Source organism: Heptranchias perlo, chromosome 9, assembly GCF_035084215.1.
Source record: "Heptranchias perlo isolate sHepPer1 chromosome 9, sHepPer1.hap1, whole genome shotgun sequence".
Classification (NCBI taxonomy): Eukaryota; Metazoa; Chordata; class Chondrichthyes; order Hexanchiformes; family Hexanchidae; genus Heptranchias; species Heptranchias perlo.
Window position 1 is genome coordinate 76,943,622 of NC_090333.1, and position 21,250 is coordinate 76,964,871.

General features: G+C 41.9%; 1 protein-coding gene across 2 annotated transcripts in view; it reads left to right on the forward strand.

Moving 5' to 3' along the window:
- Positions 1–21,250, forward strand: part of atf6 (activating transcription factor 6) — a 331,264-nt gene that overhangs the window by 151,976 nt on the left and 158,038 nt on the right. For both annotated transcript variants that reach the window (XM_067990768.1, XM_067990770.1), the window contains exon 14: positions 6,367–6,478. In XM_067990768.1, coding sequence (XP_067846869.1) covers positions 6,367–6,478 — 112 coding nt within the window. The remainder of the gene's footprint in view (positions 1–6,366; positions 6,479–21,250) is intronic.

Consider the following 21,250-nt stretch of genomic DNA (forward strand, 5'->3'; position numbering starts at 1 on the left):
GAGGAGTGTAGAAGAGCATGCCAGGAGCAGCACCAGGCATACCTAAAAATGAGGTGCCAACCTGGTGAAGCTACAACTCAGGACTACATGCATGCTAAACAGCGGAAACAGCATGCTATAGAGCTAAGCAATTCCACAACCAATGGATCAGATCAAAGCTCTGCAGTCCTGCCACATCCAGTTGTGAATGGTGGTGGACAATTAAACAACGAACGGGAGGAGGAGGCTCTGTGAACATCCCCAATGATGGCAGAGCCCAACACATGAGTGTAAAAGATAATTCTGAAGTGATTGCGACCATCTTCAGCCAGAAGTGCTGAGTGGATGATCCATCTTGGCCTCCTCCCGAGATCCCCACCTACACAGAAACCAGTCTTCAGCCAATTCGATTCACTCCACGTGATATCAAGAAATGGCTGAGTGCACTGGATACAGCAAAGTCTATGGGCCCCGACATCATCCCGGCTGTAGTGCTGAAGACTTGTGCTCCAGAACTAGCTGCGTCTCTAGCCAAGCTGTTCCAGTATAGCTGCAACACTGGCATCTACCCGACAATGTGGAAAATTGCCCAGGTATGTCCTGTCCACAAAAAGCAGGACAAATCGAATCCGGCCAATTACTGCCCCATCAGTCTACTCTCAATCATCAGCAAAGTGATGGAAGGTGTCGTTGACAGTGCTATCAAGCGGCACTTACTCTCCAATAACCTGCTCACCGATGCTCAGTTTGGGTTCCGCCAGGACCATTCGGTTCCAGACCTCATTACAGCCTTGGTCCAAACATGGACAAAAGAGCTGAATTCCAGAGGTGAAGTGAGAGTGACTGCCCTTGATGTCAAGGCAGCATTTGACCGAGTGTGGCATCATGAGCCCCAGTAAAATTGAAATCAATGGGAATCAGAGGGAAAACTCTCCAGTGGCTGGAGTCATACCGAGCACAAAGGAAGTTGGTAGTGGTTGTTGGAGGCCAATCATCTGCCCCAGGACATTGCTACAGGAGTTCCTCAGGGCAGTGTTCTTGGCCCAACCATCTTCAGCTGCTTCATCAATGACCTTCCCTCCATCATAAGGTCAGAAATGGGGATGTTCGCTGATGATTGCACAGTGTTCAGTTCCATTCGCAACCTCTCAGATAATGAAGCAGTCCGTGACTGCATTCAGCAACATCCAGGCTTGGGCTGATAAGTGGCAAGTGACATTCACGCCAGACAAGTGCCAGGCAATGACTATCTCCAACAAGAGAGAATCTAACCACCTCTTCTTGACATTCAACGTCATTACCATCACCGAATCCCCCACCATCAACATCCTGGGGGTCTCCATTGACTAGAAACTTAACTGGACGCCACATAAATACTGTGGCTACAAGAGCAAGTCAGAGGCGCTGGGTATTCTGCGGCCAGTGACTCACCTTATGACTCCCCAAAGCCTTTCCACCATCTGCAAGGAACAAGTCAGGAGTGTGATGGAATACTCTCCACTTGCCTGGATGAGTGCAGCTCCAACAACACTCAAGAAGCTCGACACCATCCGGGACAAAGCAGCCCACTTGATTGGCACCCCATTCACCACCTTAAACATTCATTCCCTCCACCACTGGCGCACCATGTTTGCAGTGTGTACCATCTACAAGATGCACTGCAGCAACTCGCCAAGACTGCTTCGACAGCTCCTCCCAAATCCACGCCCTCTACCACCTAGAAGGACAAAGGCAGCAGGCTCATGGGAACACCACCACCTGCATGTTCCCCTCCAAGAAAGAAACCATCCTGACTTGAAAATATATTGCCGTTCCTTCATCGCCGCTGGATACAACAATCCAACAGCTTCATGGTCACTTTTACTGGTACCGGCTTTTTATTTCCAGATTTTTTTTTTAAACTGAATTTAAATTCTCAAACGACCATGGTGGGATTTGAACTTGTGTTCTCTGGATTATTAGTTTAGACTTCTGATTTACTAGTCCATTAATATAACCATGACTCTACGTCCCCCTTTGGGAGAATCAGATTAGAAATACCAACATGTGACGAGAGAGATGGCGTACAAACAACAACTTTCATTTATACAGCACCTTTTAACGTAGAAGAAGCCCCAAGGTGCTTCAGAGACGTAAGCAGAAAAAAATGGAAGCTGAGCTTCAGAGATGGTTTTAAACAGCATCTTAAAAGGAAGAGAAGAGGTGGAGAGGTGGGGTGATTTAGGGAGGGAATTTCAGAATATGATGCCTGAAGGCACAGCCATCAATAGCGGGGCAAAGACAGTCGGGTGGGATGTACAAGAGGCCAGAGTCTGATTAACGTAGAGTTCTGGGAGAGTTGTAGAGCTTACAAAGATAGGGAGGGTCAAACACAAGGATGAGAATGAACTTCTCGAGCTCTCGGACAAGTGCTGGGCAGGGAAGCTGTTCAGATGGGATGGGAATCACCCAAACTGCATTGGTGTTCCTGTCTTTGCAGAGAGGGTAAGTAAGGTAGTGATTTCAAGATTTATGCTGGTAAGGGCAGAGTGGAAGGGATAACCAAAACAGGAAAAAAGGCAATTAGTGGCAACAATAGGAAAATGATCAGTTAAGAAAAGAAATGTTTTGAAGGGTGGGCATAACCGAACAAAATGCAAATACGTTAATGCTCACAGCATTTGTTACAAGATGACTGAACTTGAGGCTGTTCTGACAGTTGGGAATTCTGATCTAATAGGTATTCAGAAACCTGGGTAACGCTTAATAATAGTGAGTACAACAAGGACGGGTTTCGATTGCTTACCTGAGACAGACCACACAGGAAAGGGGAAGAGTAGCGATAATCGTAGCGACACATGCGAGGCAAAGGAGTTAATGGCAAGTGAGACAAATAGTATCGGGAATGAAAGTCATAGGCTTGCTGTCCCCTAGGAGCACTAATGTGATTATATTTTACATGACCTGGGATAAGCCAATATTTGGGTATGCAATTTTAAAAGGGACTACTTCAAGCAACGAGCCAAGATCTTAAAGAATTTGACTTTGACGTGGTACTTCAGAAAATGTGAGTGAAGGGCAAATTGAATACCTTAAAAGACAGACTACTGAGTATCCAAGATAAGTACTTAACAAGGACTAGAAAATGTAAACTAACAGATATGACCCTCAATGGATAATAAGACGATGCCAAATAAATTAAGTTTTTTTTGGAAACAGCAATAAGCTCTGCCAAGCCTGTGGGGAGAAAGGTGAGGGCAACTACTGGGACTAATGGAGGACACTCCAAAAAAAAAATGTCAAATACACGATCAGAGGGGCCAAGAGAGAACTCGAAATGAGCACAGCTTTGGAATCCAAATTCAAGAATAAGAAATTACTCTGGTATTATCGATGATGTGGAGATGCCGGTGATGGATTGGAGTTGACAATTGTAAACAATTTTACAACACCAAGTTATAGTCCAGCAATTTTATTTTAAATTCACAAGCTTTCGGAGGCTTCCTCCTTCCTCAGGTGAATGATGTGGAAATCATTTGTAAAATTGTTTACAATGGTATTATCGAAGAAGAATTGATTTCCCTTACATCTGCTAAGGTTTGAAACTGAAGATGAAATAAAAGTAGTTAACATATTAAGTGCATACTTCCTGAAAGTATTCACTGGAAAATAAACTAGTATCCACTGATCATAGGAGATTATAAAGCAGAGTTTAATGAGTTTAACATCACTTGTATGGAGGGACTCAAGACTAGTGAATTCCCACAGAAAAGTGGAATTGAGAATCTGGATAAACTCTTGGACATCATGATAAATGTCAGCACTTTGTGAATACAAGGAAGGTTCCACTTTTATTCATCTGCTGCTTCATGCCGAATGTCAGCATTTGAAAACAAGCCAACAAGGCAACCATGTTCAAAAAAGGCAACAGAACAAACCCAGGCAATGATGGACTGTATGTCAATAACTTGAAAAATAATAGAAATTGATCATTGGAAATAAAAATTGATCATTTGTTGTTTGAAGCTTAGCTATTAGATGGGAAACAACACAGTTTCAGAAAGGGCAGAGCCAGCCTGACCAACCTTCCTGGTTTCTTTGAAGAAGTGTTATCATAAATGAATGTTGGAAAGCCCAATCACAAGTTAGTTACAAATGAGGGAGGCCGTTCAGCCCATCTAAATTGATCCTTCCAGAAAGATCCGAACCTGCCGCGCGCCCCTCCCCCCACCAACTGTTAAATGATTCCAGGATTTCCACCTTCCTGAATCAGTCATGAAGTCCATTCCATGCTTTGGTGATTGTTTGTGCGACAAAGATTTTCCTGACATCAGTCCTAAATTACCTTTTACTAGTTTCAATCCTTGTCCTCTTGTCCTACACTCCCAATTTAACTTCAGGTAATATTCCAGAATTAACTTTTCTATTCCCTTGCCCGACAGCCTCTATAGTATCTCTGAGGTCACCTCTCTGGCACCTCCTATCTATGATGTGGAGATGCAGGTGATGGATCTCCACATCATGACTACCATCGACACCACAAACTGCCAGCTCACAGTGGAAAGGATATCCAAGAAGATCGCGCATTTAGACACAGACCTCCTATCTAGGCTGAAAAGCCAAAGTTTGTCCAGTCTTTCCTCATAGTCCCAATGTTTGACATGAGGAATCAGCCGCATGACTTTCTTTGTGCTGCCTTCAGTGTTTGAATATGTCCCTTTTGTCTTGTCGGCCAGACTTTGATGCAGTATGCAAGGTGCAGTCTGACCAGAGCACTGTACGGTTTGATTACAGCTTCCTCTGACGTGTATTCTGCTGTTCGGGCTATGTAATTCAACATTCTGTTGGCTTTGTTGATTGCTGCTCTGCATTTGTCATACCTGTTCAGCATTGAATCTACTAAGACTCCTAAGTCTCTTTCAGCTTCGTGCTTAACTATTTCAACAACATTCATGGACTACATATGTTGCTGCTTTTTCCTTGCATTGAGTTTCTGAATCCAGGTCATTTATGTAAATTAGAAACTATGGTGATCCCAAAATGGAGCCCTGGGGTAACTTTCACTCTGGCATAACTCGTCTTAATGAATACTTGTTTTCGAGTTCTTATCTGTTCCCAGGATTTGCCCTGAATCTCCACAGCCTTGAGTTGAACTAATATCTTAATCCATGATTGTAGGACAAGGGGACCGAAATGCAAACTGACTGAATGCAAATTTAAGACTGATGTCAGGGAGCATTGCTCTGCACAGTGAATAATACCTGAAACCCACTTCTGGGATAAGGCAGTGGAAAGGAAAACTTGGGAATCATTGAAGAGGCAGCCAGATACTGTGAGGGGGGAACCATAGTTATGGAAGGATGAGTTCGATGGGACAAATGACCTCCTTCATCTGTGTTTATCCTTGTGACAACGATTGATTGACATTGCTGTCATCCAAGAAATTAAATGTTACACGACATGAGAATTTTTCAGTGGAGGTCAAAAACATGTCAGGAACACATCAAATTCTTCGGACATTTGGGGCTCAACGTGCACCATGTACAAAAACTTGTCCTGAAAGATCTACCTTGAGGTTGCACCGTGCTTACGAAGGAACATAAGAAGGCTCACTTGATTCATTCCAAGAAACTGTAAGAAAAGCTGATGGCAATATTCTCAATACTATTCAGATTGTACCACAGAAAGACTAATGCTTGCAGAGGGTAGATGAATCCCCTTGTGGACTATTTCTGATTTTTTGTACTGGCTGTATTTTTCGTCTGTATTCTTTTGTTTCTGTGAATCACTTTAAATTGTAAATCAATTTGATAAATAACTAATCTGTACAACATGGTTTAGAGTTATGACTCTCTGCCTTCGAATTGACAAGAGATGGAGTGGGCATCCTACATGTTTCTCAGGGAGCAATTTACTGTGATAGACCTTGCCTTTGCTACTGAGAGCAAGGCAGTGAACTTAAAAAAAAACACCAATTTCAGTGCATCAGCTATGCGGTCTGCTTATGGAAGGTGTCATCAAACCGCTTACATCAGTGGAAAGTGCAGGAACATCTTGTCAATGTGTGGATGATCTTCTGTCTCTAATTATCCCCCCAAAAAACTCAAAAAAAATTGAAACATATGCCTGTGTCAGAAGAGTTGAGGCTTAACTAGGGGTGCACCAGAAATCAATTCCAAGACTTGATTGAAATGATCATTTGGAACAAATTAAATCAAAGCAACCTGTTATCTAGCATTCCCCTTCTCAATCTGGTGGTTCTTGCATCAAAGTTATATCATCATTGCAAATATTTGTAAGCCGATGAATTGAAATCCTTTCTGGTAATGCATTTTTCCCTCAGATCTTGTCTTGCGTAATGCTGCTGCATCCTGCTCGTGTTTTAACTCTTCCTTCTCCCCTTCACAGAAACTCAGGGAGTGAATTACAGGTGTATTATGCTCCAGACAAGCGTTATCCAGATTTCTTTGAAGCCATTCGTAGGAGAGGGGATACATTCTATTTGATATCATTTCGAAGGGTAAGTGCTTCATAATTTCCCTGCGTGTATAAGTATGGCGTACGTGGTTTGCCAATATTGCCTTTGGCAGCCACACATAAAAAGGACCTGTGACGCTGACTTAATTAGATTTTCCAAATCATTCCTCCTTTTCTGACTGTGTCTGGGCAGTGTCAGGATCAAGGGCACACTTGGGATTCAGCTGATTTCATCTAATGAGCATAGGATGACTAACATCATAAAGTGAATAATAAAATCAAAGGTACATAGAATATTAAAATTTCTAACATGACATTTGGCAAGGGATCATTTGTCAGGGCCGGGGTGGGAAAGAATGGTAAAAAGACAAAATTAAAGGTTCTTTATCTGAATGCGCACAGCATTCGTAATAAGATAGATCAATATATCCCTGTGAGGAGGAAAAACTCCACAAAAAGGGTGAACCAACCATGGCTAACTAAGGAAGTCAAGGATGGTATCAGGTTAAAAGAAAAAGCATACAACATGGCAAAGATTACTGGTAAGCCCGAAGATTGGGAAAACTTTAAAAACCAGCAAAGGATGACTAAAAGAATAATAAAGAGGGAGAAAATAAATTATGAGAGTAAACTACAAGAAATGTAAAAACTGACAGTGAAAGCTTCTACAAGTATATAAAAAGGAAGAGGGTAGCTAAAGTAAACATTGGTCCCTTAGAGGACGAGACTGGGGAAATAATAATGGAAAACAAGGAAATGGCAAAGGAATTGAACAGATATTTTGTATCTGTCTTCACAGTAGAAGACACTAATAACATACCAATAATAGTAGAAAATCAAGGGGCAAAGGAGAGGGAGGAACTAAAACAATCACTATCACTAGAGGAAAAAGTACTCGGTAAACTAATGGGTCTAAAGGCTGACAAGTCCCCTGCATCCGAGGGTCTTAAAGGAAGTGGCTACTGAGATAATGGATGCATTGGTTGTAATCTTCCAGAATTCACTAGATTCTGGAGAGGTCCCAGCGAATTGGAAAACCGCAAATGTAACAACCCTATTCAAGAAGGGAGTGAGACAGAAAGCAGGTAACTATAGACCAGTTAGCCTAACATTTGTCATTGGGAAAATGCTAGGAAGTAGTAGCAGGACATTTGGAGACTCATAATACAATCAAGGAGAGTCAACATGGTTTTATGAAGGGGAAATCGTGTCTGACAAATTTATTAGAGTTCTTTGAGGAAGTAATGGGAAGGGTGGATAAAGGGGAACCAATGGATGCAGTATATTTGGATTTCCAAAAGGCATTCGATAAGGTGTCACATAAAAGATTACTGCACAAGATAAGAGCTCATGGTATTGGGGGTAATATACTGACATGGATAGAGGATTGGCTAACTAACAGAAAACAGAGTTGGGATAAAAGGGTCATTTTCAAAATGGCAATCTGTAACTAGTGGGGTGCCGCAGGGATCAGTGCTGGGGCCTCAACTATTTACAATATATATCAATGACCTGGATGAAGAAACAGAGTGTCTTGTGGCCAAATTTGCTGATGATACAAAGATAGGTGGAAAAGCAAGTTGCGATGAGGACACAAAAGTGTCTGCAAAGGGATATTGACAGGTTCAGCGAATGGGCAAAAATTTGGCAGATGGAATATAATGTGGGAAAATGTGAAGTCATCCACTTTGGGAGGAAAAATAAAAAAGCAAAATATTATTTGAATGGAGAAATACTACAAAATGCTGTGGTACAGCGGGATCTGGGTGTTCTCGTACATGAAATACAAAAAGCCAACATACCGGTGCAGCAGGTAATCCGGAAGGCAAATGGAATATTGGCCTTTATTTCTAGGGGGATGGATATAAAAGCAGGGAAGTCATGCTACAACTGTACAGGGTTCTGGTGAGACCACACCTGGAGTACTGCGTACAGTTCCTGGTGCCCTTGCTTGCATTGGAGGCAGTTCAGAGAAGATTCACTAGGTTGATTCTAGGTATGGAAGGGTTGTCTTATGAGGAAAGATTGAACAGGTTGGGTCTATACTCATTGGAGTTTAGAAGAATGAGAGGAGACCTTATTGAACATACAAGATTCTGAGGGGACTCGATAGGGTAGATGTTGAGAGGATGTTACCCCTCATGGGGGAATCTAAAACTCGGGAGCATAGTCAGAATAAGGGGTCGCCCGTTTAAGATGGAAATGAGGAGGAATTTCTTCTCCCAGAGGGTCATGAATCTTTGGAATTCTTCACCCCAAAAAGCTGTGGAGGCTGAGTCATTGAATACATTCAAGGCTGAGTTGGACATATTTTTGATCAGCAAGGGAGTCAAAGGATATGGGGAAAAGGCGGGAAAGTGGAGTTGAGGTCAAAATCAGATCAGCTATGATCTCATTGAATGGTGAAGCAGGCTCGAATGACCTACTCCTATCTCTTTTGGTCTTATGGATTTAAAATGTTTACCGTTCATAATTTAAATTGGAGGCAACGTCAAATGCGTAGAGAACCTTGGGGTGCAGTTGAAGTTTTGAATGCGGTTCTGGGAACCCCATTATTTGAAGGATGGAAAAGCCGCGGCATGGATTTGTTACCAGGAATGAGGGGTTACAGTTCTGAAGAGAGATGAGAAATTCAGTGGTCTACTTGAGCTCTTCCCATCATATCAAGTATAGTTAATTTAAGCAACTTATACCTCAATGTGTTTTCTCCCATCATTGGTCTTTCCCCCATCAGGATAACTTACTTGTATAGGCTCTCGCAGACCTGGGTTGAGGCAGAGGGGAATGAATGGATACCACGTGGGAAGGAAGCCCGTAACAGTACTTCCAGTTGGTTTAAAATGTTAACTTTTACGTAAATGATTTGGATGTATTCAGGTAGACCCTGCTATTAAACCTGAGTGGAGAGGTTCTGAGTCTGAGTGAAGACATGAAAGGCCACAATCCACAGGAGGGGAAATGACTAATTAAAATTCAGATGTTGCCTACCATCTGGGAGATGACTCCTTTTAAATGTTGTAAATCGGGTAGAGCTGGCGCATGTAACTAGGCTTGCATGTAATTGGTCTGATTCTATTTTACTGGAACGAATTAAGGCTGTTGAACTCATGAGCATTAAAGGCTCCCGTGTTTCACTGGAACAGGAGATACAGTTCTATTATGACCAGAAAGTGATATTGCAAAGTGTTTCACCTGCTCCATCTGCTGAAAGGCCTCCATTTTGGAGAGGTGCCTAATTGTGCATGTGTTGTATCTATTGATAGATGATATGAGCTAAGTCATTCTGATGACTAACCATCAATTAAGGCAAAAAGTGGTGAGGAGATTATTGGAAAAATCAAGTGCACAGAAGTACAGACTTGCTCAATAATCTTGGACTTCAGTGCCTGTGGATCTGACACTTTGAAGTTCAGTGGTTCAGGAAATGGGACTGAGGTTGCTTTGTTAGCTATTAAAGGTATCAGCTGGGGCCTAGTGGTAGCACTCTTGCTTCTGTGTCAGATGGTTGTGGGCTCAGATCCCACTCTTGACTTGACCACAAAATTTAGGCTGACACTTCAGTGCAGTACTGAGGGAGTGCTACACTGTCTGAGGTGCCATCTTTTGGATGCGACATGAAACTGAGGCCCCGTCTGCCTTCCCAGGTGGACGTAAAAGATCCTGTGGCACTATTCAAAGAAGATAAGGAGAGATTTCCCTGGTGTCCTGTCCAAAATATGTATTCTTGAACCAACATCACTAAAAGAAAAACATTATCCAGTCATTTACCTCATTGCTGTTTGTGGGATCTTGCTGTGTGCAATTTGGCTGCCGGGTTTCCTACATTACAACAGTGACTGTATATTAAAAAATGTATGGCTGTAGAGCGCTTTGAGACGTCCTGAGGTAATGAAAGGCGCTTTATAAATCCAAGTTCTTTTTTACTTGGCTGATTTGTGGTGTGCTTAATCTAGGAGTGCTGGGTAACATTATCAGGGTCAAAATGGAAGAGTTTTTCCATTTGCCAGGATTATTAGCTCTCGGACTTATGATTACCAGGACAAGGTAAGCAGCACAGCTTGATTGATCCAAGAAAACTAATGACTGCCCACCTGGCAAGCATTTGTGATCGCACTGTGTAACATAGCTTCAAGGATGCATGATAATGAAGCGTTTTGGACAGAAAAGGACATTGGACAGCTTTATGTGACAGCGTGTTGTTAACTGTTGAATTGGCATTCCTTAACATCTGTTCATTTGTCTCTCTTGAAACAAATATCATTAGAAGACTCTGATGAACAGCTGTGCATTTCATATTGTTTACCTAAAAAAACTAAAACCTTGCAGGATGCTGCTTTTTGTTGTGCCCAATGTCAGTTGTCACATTTCCCTCCTCCCCCCTTCTCCCCATTTCTAGTTGATTTTCAGGCATTTGATGCATATTGTAGTAAAAGTAATAAGAAAAAAAGACTCTTAATCTGCCTTACACAATAAGGAATCCATAAAAGAAAGCTCTTGTATCTAGATGATCTAGGCTGCCTGATTTAGCCATCAATTATTTTTTGGTTTGCAAGCCTCTTTAGGTCGATAGATTGTTTGTATATGGACTATTGGAGTTCATTATTTGTGAATAATAAGATTGGGGGGGGGGAAATCAAAAAAGGCTTCAACAAAAGTTTCCCTAAGGAAGAAATATAGACATTTTGGTACAGAGAAAGAAAGACTTGCATTTATACAGCTCCTTTCATGACCTCAGGACGTCCCAAAGCGCTTGACAGCCAATTAAGTACTTTTTTTTTGGAAGTGCCGTCACCGTTGTAATGTAACACAGCAGCTAATTTGTGCACAGCAAGGTCCCACAAACAGCAATGTGATAATGCCCAGATAATCTGTTTTAGTGATGTTTAAGGGATAAATATTGGCCTGGACACCGGTGAGAGCTCCCCTGCTCCTCTTCGAAATAGTACCATGGGATCTTTTACATCCATCTGAGAGGGCAGACAGGGCCTCAGTTTAACGTCTCGGCCAAAAGACGGCACCTCAGCACTGCACTGGAGTGTCGGTCTCGATTTTGAGCTCAAGTCTCTGGAGTGGGACTTGAACCCACAACCTTCTGACTCAGAGGCAAGAGCCACAGCTGAGGGAGCGAATTTAACTCATTCTGCAAGTGCCAGCTCCCCAAGGCAGCTATCCACTCTAAACCCCACTTCCCTGTTTACCATGATGCTGCTATTACATAATGAAAATTAAGCAGCAGTTGTGCCCAGCATTTTCACTTTGGTTACTTCAACAAGTGCTGCACTATTTTTGTCCCTGAAAGTCTGTGTGAAATCATGTAAAATGGCAGCACAATCCATCTTGTACTTTAGGAATTTACTTCGTACACATGGCTACAGCATTACAGCTTTTGCTGACCTTCAAAAGAAGAACATGTGGTTTTAAGTTGTTTGCACATCAATAAATTGTATGAATTGGTTCCTGCAGCTTTTGAGGCTTTAATTTATTGCCTGGTCTTTTCACTTGAGATCTGCATGGGTTGCGTCAGAGTAGGACAGCAGGAGGCTCACCCCAGATCTGTGCCAATGCTCTCTGTGGCCAGCAACCAAGAGGCAGGTAGGGAGGCTATTTTCTCCTCCCCCTTGGCAAGATGGCACAGATCCTGCCCAGCACCCGCCTAAAACCAATAGCTCCAATCATCAACTGAGAAGGGTGTGATCGGGGACACTCAACGCAAGTTGTGATCTTGCCATTCTGTGAAACTGGCTAATATTTTAGGGTTTAATATGGTGAGTAGAATGTTCTGTCATTTACAGAGCCCTAAAGTGCTTCTTCCACATTCAATTTTGTGCATTCCTATTTCTTGTAATTTTGAGAAATAGCAACAAATTATTGCATGCTGTTCTAGGTGTGGAGTGTGTTGTCAATCTTAAGTTGCCCTTAAAATTTGAGATGGAATGCCTTTATTCTGTAACTCAAAACTTTTGGGTCATTTTCTCCCATGTGCAATGCCTTGTTTAATTAAGATGAGCAGGTGCTTATTATTTTAAGGGTGTTCGCTCCTTTTGCTGTTGTACAAAGATAAAAGTGCCATCTGTCTGCCAGCGACACTTCTGTTTTCTTGCAACCACAGAAACTAACTTCAGACAGTCATTCAATGTTGGCAAAACATGGAACCAGTTAATTAGCGCTCCAAAATCTATCTTAAAACCAGTTGCTGTCCTGTGAAATCCAAGCTGGTTACCAGCTGCGCTACAATTTTTTCTAGTAATGACAATTAGACCAATTCTTCGAATGCCTTTTTGTCCTGGCCTGCAACTCACATGGCAATGGTTTGCAAATTTTATGGAGGAGATACTGGATTGCATCCTTGCCACTGAAATGACTCTCCCACATTTAACCAGGAAACTCCCATCACAATGAATTGGCTGCACTGTCCCTCTTGTTCCTATTTGTTCCTATCTTTATTTCTGACATTCTTGCAGTGAGAATTTTCCTCGTTGTTTCTGTAACTACAGTGAAATGATCAAATTATGGCTGAAAAGCCCATAATGGGAACTTCAATCTATTTTGATGCAAGTATGTGGTAACATTTAACGATTCTCCATATAGTAATCAATGTCCACCATATTGAAATTCTCTCAGGTGAATGATCGTTTCACAGTCCTAGAGTTTTCCTAGAACGTGTTTTTGTTCTACCTTGGTGAATGTCGCACCATTTGACAGCTACTTAGTGCAACAGGGAACCCCAGCTTTGGCATCATTCAGAAACTATTCTGCTCTTCTGCAATGCAACAACTATGCAAGGGAGGGTGGGCAACCTCTTCAAGGCATTTCACCGATATCCTTGAGCACTCGAAACAGGCTGTAGGTGAGGTGGTCTCCGAGATAATTTTGTGATTACTTGACCTCTGTTGATGTGGGGGGCTCTCCCACACCAACAGAGATCAAGTTATCATAAAATTATCAAACCCATAATCCCACGACACTCGCATATCCAAAGGCCATTATCACTTGTGATCATTTCCCTCTCACCTGCGTTCACTTGTGCAGTAAGTGGACGATGTGAGAATGAAGAGCAGTGACACAAACAGCACTAAGTAAACTGGGTATCTCATTTACTGAAAAGTTGACTATGGAATAATCAGTAAATCCAGTCCCAGGTCGTTCCAGATCCTGCCCATCATCACAGAAGTCCTCCTTTTACAATCCCTTACCATTTGACACTGTAAGTAAGATAATCACGTTCTCAAACTGTGGGCAGGGCACACTAAGCATAAAATGATTGGGTAAAACCATGAGCCGAGAGATCAACAGATCAGGTTATAGATTATATCTCCCACCTTAGTCCCAAAGTAATTGGAAATCACTAGGGAAAATTGAAAGACATTAAAGTTGTGCTATAACCACAGTGTGGGCTAATGTGCATAAGGTTTCTCATTACTGTCAACGAAGCAGCTATTCGGAGTAACATGGATCCTTTCATTAACTGTTATCTTCATCTGTCAGTGGAAAACAACACTCTTTTGGTTGGGTTGTGTGTGCACCAACCTGGCCTTATTATTTAGATCACCTGCCCTTAGCATTTCTGACTGCTTGGACCTTTCTCATAACTTTTTGTGTATGTTCTCTTCTCTTTTAATGAGTGTCTCAGAGGTCTGACATGTAGCAGTGGTTTGTGCATACCCCACTCCCTTCGTCCCACCATTGGTGGTCTTGCTTTCAGGACCCGAAGCTCTGAAACTCCCTCTCTATACCTTGCTGCCTTTCCACCTCTCTCTCCTCTTCTAAGGCCCTCCTTAAAACCTACCTCTCTAACCAAGGTTTTAGATGCCCCTCCTAATATCTCCTTCTTTTACCTCTGTCAGTTTTTGTCTGATTACGCCTCTCTGGCGTGCCTTTTCAACATTAAAGACGCTGTATGAATGCAAGTTGTTGTTGGAAGATCAAGATGGTGTAACACAATACAAAGCTCTTGAAGGGACAGTGTTTTTCCCTGTTAGATGACTTGTTCTTATGTCAAGGTGAAATGTATTGAAAAAATAAGGAAATTCGTATCTGTGAAAAGTAATGTTACATTATCTGCAAAGCAAGTAGGAATGTGAAAAGCTTTTCACTTGAGATGACGAGCAATATTTGAGTGGTTGCACGTGTATAATCTGGCAGACACAGTGCAGTGAACCTCTAGGGTTTGCAGCTCATGTCTTACTTGTGGAGAATTGATTGTGTTCAGGTGGTATGTTTACATTCTACTGAACACTGTGTCTGGTCAGGTCTGTGCATTAATATAATCAGAAATACCACTGAGATTTACATTCCAAATTTGTAACTGTTCAACAGCCCTCGAGTGAACTTATTATTCAAGTTGAATGAGTTCTTTATCTGATGAATATTGGTACTGCCTGGAGTTGTTGGCATCATTCTCAATCCTGTAGAACTGACCACATTTTAAGGAGTAGTTTACAAAAAGCAATTCATAAAAAGCACTCGAGATCAAACAAGTTTGCATTAATAATTTCTTTGAAATTGAAAACAAAACACTTGATGTGTAAAATGATCTCTTATTGAGAAATAAATAGTTTAAACTTGCTGAGCAATGTTAATCATTTGAGAGAATAAAACATGCATTTCAAGATCAGTTTTCTTCCAAATAAATGTGGGTTGGCTTGGCAGATTGGTCATGGGAGTGAATTCAGTTTGGTTCCAAGGGTACAGTAGACTCTGACCTATACAATTAACTGGGATTTGGTGTCAAACTCCAAATCTTTACGTTATGGAAATACATTACCAGAAAGCACACTAGTCTACGTGGTAGTCAAGTTTAGTGTGGTCTTGGTGAGATGAACTGTGACTTTTTTCCTTTCTGAATGTTGTGTGGCATTGATTTTGGGGGAAATGGAAGAACTACCTTCATGAGATTGTGTGATATTGTTGAGTCCGTGTTCACTGTCGAGGTTCAGGATTGTTCAGCCATTTTTTCTCGGAAAGTGGATGGACGTGAGCTCTTTTAAAGTGTGTTTTGAGCAAAAGCTTACTTGAAAAGGGGTTACCTTGTCAAGACAGCCCCACTGGGGTGTGGATCTATGGTCCGATGAGAGGTGATTAAAATACGAGAGGGGAAGTTGTTTCTCTGAGACTGAACAATTAACAATTGACAATTCACTATCACGTCTCGTTCTTGGAAAGGTGCCTAGTGCTTTGGTGTTGTAAATCTGTCTTGAGATGTGCAGGGGCTATGAGAGAACCTTTTTTAAAAAAAAATTCAGAACACAGACAATGAAGCAGCTGAAGCTGGGTAGAGAGAAGACCTGGGCGGTAGAATCTTAGAAAGGTTACGGCACAGAAGGAGGCCATTCAGCCCATCGAGTCTGCGCCGGCTCTCTGCAAGAGCATTCCAGCTAGTCTCCCTCCCCCGCTCTTTCCCCATAGCCCTGCAAATTTTTCTCCTTCAGGTACCTATCTAATTCCTTTTTGAATGCCACAATTGACCCTGTTTCCACCACCCTTACAGGCAGTGCATTCCAGATCCCAACCACTTGCTGTGTTTAAAAAAAAAAAAAATGTTCCTCATGTTGCCTTGGGTTCTTTTGCCAGTCACCTTAAATCTATGTCCTCTGGTTCTTGACCTTTCTGCCAGTGGGAACAGTTTTTCTTTATTTACTTTGTCTAGACCCTTCATGATTTTGAACACCTCAATCAAATCTCCTCTCAACCTTCTCTGCTCTAAGGAGAACAATCCCAGCTTTTCCAGTCTATCCACGTAACTGGGATCCCTCATCCCTGGAATCATTCGAGTAAATCTTTTCTGCACCCTCTCCTAAGGCATTCGCATCCTTCCTAAAGTACGGTGCCCAGAATTGGACACAATACTCCAATTGTGCCTGAACCAGTGTTTTCTGAAGGTTCAATATAAGATTCTCGCTTTTGTACTGTATGCCTCTATTTATGAAGCCCAGGATCCCGTATGCTTTTTTAACTGCTTTCTCAGCCTGTCCAGCCACCTTCAACAACCTGTGTACATATACCCCCAGGTACCTCTGTTACTGCATCCCCTTTAGAGTTGTACCCATTAGTTTATATTGCCCCTCCTCATTCTTCCTACCAAAATGTATCACCTTACACTTCTCTGTGTTAAATTTCATCTGCCACATGCCCGCCCGTTCCACCAGCCTGTCTGTGTCCTCTTGAAGTCTATCACTATCCACCTCATTGTTTACTACACTTCCAAGTTTTGTGTCCTCTGCAAATTTGGAAATTGTGCCCTGTACACCCAAGTCCAAGTCATTAAAAAATATCAAGAAACGCCATGGTCCCACTACCGACCCCTGGGGAACACCACTGCATACCTTCCTCCAGTCTGAAAAACAACCATTCACCACTACCCTCTGTTTCCTATTACTTAGCCAATTTCGTATCTGTTTCCACTGCCCCTTTTAATCCATGGGCTTCAATTTTATCGACAAGCCTATTATGTGGCACTTTTTCAAACTCCTTTTGGAAGCCCATATACACAACATCAACTGCGTTGCCCTCATCAACCCTCTGTTACCTCATCAAAAAACTCAATCAAGTTAGTTAAACACGATTTGCCTTTAACAAATCCGTGCTGGCTTTCCCTTATTAATCCACACTTGTCCAAATGACTATTAATTTTGTCCTGGATTATTGTTTCCAGAAGCTTCCCCATCACCAAGGTTAAATTGACTGGCCTGTAATTTCTGGGTTTATCTTTACATCCTTTTTTGAACAAGGTAGGACAGAGTGTGGACAGATTCTTGGTTTAAGTTGAGTAAGACGACTCAGTGGCGTGTGTTTTTGCTTGCGAGTTATTTATTTTTCTAACAGTGTACGGACATTGGCCTTGCCACCGGGAGAACGCTCTGCTTTTTTGCAAATTGTGCCATGAGAATTTCAAATTCTCTTCGAACAGTGGAAGAGGCAGTTGCTTTAAAGTCTCATCCGAGGAATGTCACTTTTGAGGATGCAACACTGTTATTTCGCCTTAGTCCAGATTATGAGCTCAAGTGCTGGAGTGGGTCTTGAACCCACATTGTCTCATTCAGATGCAAGAGTAGTACTAATTGAGCTAAGTTGGTACACTACATCAACTGTTTGTGATAATGTATGCCGTTAAAGATATAGATTGCTATGTCTGTGTGAAACCATCTGCTCGTGCTGTTAGGTAACCAAGTGAAAACTTCTTCATTAATAAAAGCAGCACGGGAGGGGAAAGGGAGAAGTAAAAATAACAGTTGGTGAATTTGGCTCGGTATAAGTGGAGTGTGTCCTTAATGCCGTTGTCATTAATACTATATTAACTATCAGCCATTTTTGACGTTTCTAATGTAATTTGTGCCATTTTCTGTGGTGATGCATGAGTTCATTATTAAATAAACGAGAGATTTAGCACACTTGCACCAATAGTATATATTTGCAAAACCTTCACAGTGGTGACCTTTGAAGCAAATCAATTTGTTTCCAATCCATAACTACAGTGACATAACCCACTGGCGCCCATGGATAAAGTGAGGTCATCCCATGCACTTCTCTCCATCTGCCCCTCTCCTGAAGGCCATTACCAACAAGAATACCTTGATTTTGAATCATGGAACCATATCAGTGTGTGCAACAATGTCAACTGATTTTGTTGCAACTTCTGTAAATCCTGTGAAAGCAAAATGTGCCATTGCACAAGTAGGTAAACCAGTGCAAGATTCTCAACATTTGACATTTCCTCTTCAGTGGAACTCAGTGATTTTGCTTTTGCCAAAGCAACTCTTTGTGTGTTTGTCGTCAGGAGAGTGGGTGTGATGTACAAAACTGTCCATTCATCAACTTGTGGACAAATGCCTGTCACACGAATAATAATTTTAAAAATGCTTCCTCTCATCAAGAACTGGGTTCCTGAAGGTTTCCCTGTGAACACTCCATCCATAAATAGAGATTTACCGCCATCAAAACAAAATGTTATTGAAGTTTGCATCAAACTTAATAAATGGCTTACTCTTGTTTCCTTTCTCCCCCCCCCCCCCCCCAATCAGACACTGGGTTCCTTTTGTATGTGTGGGAACTGTGAATGTAATCAGAAAAGGCTGAAAGCCCACTAGGACCATGAAATGTTTGGTCATATTTCAATCAAGCTTTCTCTCGCCTGACACAGACATGCTTTCAAAAATAGACATGCTAGATTTGTTTTGTTCCTGAAGCCCTCAATCTGTAACAGAAGTGTTAATAACTTTTAAATCCGCAAAATTTATCCTCCACTGTCAGATGTGTAGAACTGATATATATTTCTTAAACTATTGGTTAGTAAGGTATATTTTTGTCATCGTGGGTTGGTAATTGATTGGGAGGCAGGAGACGGAGAGTAGGGATAAAGGAAATGTTTTCTGATTGGTGGGCTGTGCTAAGTGGTGTTCCCCAGGGATCCGTACTGGGGTCTCAGCTTTTCACCATCTGTATCAATGACTTAGATGAAGCAATAGAGTGTTGTATATCCAAGTTTGAAGATGACACTAAGTTAGGAGGCACAGAAAGTTGTGTAGAAGGGAGCAGGAAGTTACAAAGGGGCATAGTCATCAAATGAGTGGGCAAAACTGTGGCAGACTGAGTTCAGTGTGGGGAAGTGTGAGGTCATCCACTTTGGATCTAAGAAAGACGATTTGGAGTATTTTCTTAATGGCGAGAGGCTAGGAGCTGTGGAGGAGCAAAGGGATTTGGGAGATTAGAAAGACTAAAAGGGAACATGAAAAAAGGCTTGCAATAATATAAACAGAAATAGTAACTGCTTATATTAGCTTATTAAAAAGTTTTTTTTTTAAAAAAAAGACTTGTAGTTGGAGAAAGTTGGCCACAGTTGAAGGTGAGTCTAACTGTGGAAAATGAAGGTATGGCTGAGATATTAAGTATTTTGCATCGGATTTTACTTTTGATTGTGGAAGTGGTTGTGCTAAAGGGAGATATGGAACAATTGTTAGAAAGAACTAGAAAAAGTTTTGGTTCTAAAGCAGTTAGCTTCAGAATCACTAAAAGCGATTATACAGGTACAAAAAGTAATCAACAAGGCTAATGAATTGCAAACCCTGCCTAGAGTACTGCGTTCAGCTTCAGGCACCGCACCTCAGGAAGGAAACATTGGCGTTGGAAGGGGGATCAGTGCAGAGTCACCGGAATTATAGCAGCGCTTAAAGCGTTAAATGATGAGGACAGATTGCATAAACTTGGCTTGTTTTCCCGTGAGTATAGAAGATTAAGTGGTGATTGAATCAAGGTATTAAAAATGATAAAAGGATTCAATAGAATAAACCCAGTGAATCCAGAACAAGAGGGTACAATGTTAAAATTAGAGCTCGGCCATTCAGGAGTGAAATCGGGAAGTACCTCTTCACACAAAGTGTAGTGGAAATGTGAAATTCTGTTCCCAAAGGCTGTGGATGTTGGGGGTCAATTGAAATTTTCAAGACTGAGCTCGACAGATTTTTATTAGGTAAGGTATCGAGGTATATGGATCGACGTTGAATAAGTGAAGTCCAGGTACAGATCAGCCATGATCTAATTGAATGGTGGAATAAGCTCGAGGGGCTGAATGGCCTATTCCTGTTCCTATGTCACAGGCTTAGGTACAACAACTGGGGGAGGGAGCGATGGGTTGGGCTCCGTCTTCCCGCCCCACAAATTGTTTTGGCATGTTACTTCTGCCTTTGCCTTGACCTCCCCTCCCCCACTCCAAAGCATGAAACTCCCTCGCTATATAGGATTGCACGTCCAGCTGGGGCTGTCACCGATCTCCTGACTTCAATTGATTTTTTTTTGAAGTCACAGAGGACGGTGAGGCTGCATTGGATTTTTACCAATTGGCTGCAGTCATCAGTGTTCGCCTCCCTCGGATGCTGCTGACTTTCTCTGTTCCCTTGACGTCAAATATTGATGCCTTCATACCCACGTGCCTAACCCCTGATGCTGCTTCTCCCTGTCCACCTACAGCTGCAAAGACAAACAGGAAAGAGGGATTTAAAAAAAAACAACAGAATAGTAACCAAGAGCAGAAGATCAAGTGAGGGAGCAAAAAGAGAGAGAGATGGAGCACAAGTGAGGGAGCAGAGAGAGAGGGGAATAGAAATGAAAAAGCACAAGGAGTGAGGATAGAGAATGAAAAACAGAAGTGAAGGTAATGCAAGGGCGTTTGGTCACGACAAGAATATCTGTGACTTAAAATTTTGGCATGACTGACCTGTGATTTTACACTCCTAAATTGGCTACATTTGAATGGAACCAAGTTACTATTTGACCAGCACATTCCAGACTCCGATTTCTTTTGGATGAATATTTTGAAGGAGCTCTGTTCGTTTTCCATTTCTTAATGAAGGTCAGGCAGCCTACACCACTGTCTGATGCTTGCTTGTATCTAGAAATAGACTTGGGGAGGTCAGAGAGCAGGTTGTATTGCTGTTGTCTTGAGGTCAGCGTGAGAGGAATAAATCTGCAACTGTCTGCATCCCTTCACTACGCCGAGAAAGATCTTTAAAAGCTCCGCATAAAAACTCTCATCTTTTTTCAGCTTAAAACGTCGATGTTCAATTCACTGTCTCCCTCTTGTTTCGAGATTTTGTAACATAAAACATGCAAATTTAATAGACCTAATTTATTAGCAAAGCTAAATTTATTGGAGACTGCAGTCAAACTGCAAAACGTTTAAACAGTTTCTTATGTGTGCTTTTTGTGTTCGGATTATTTCTGCTCCACTTTGTAAATTGGAAATCCAGCAAACTGTGATCTCTGGATAGTGTTGATTGGAACTGCCAGTAAATACTGTACTACAGATAGATTACTACAGTGACAT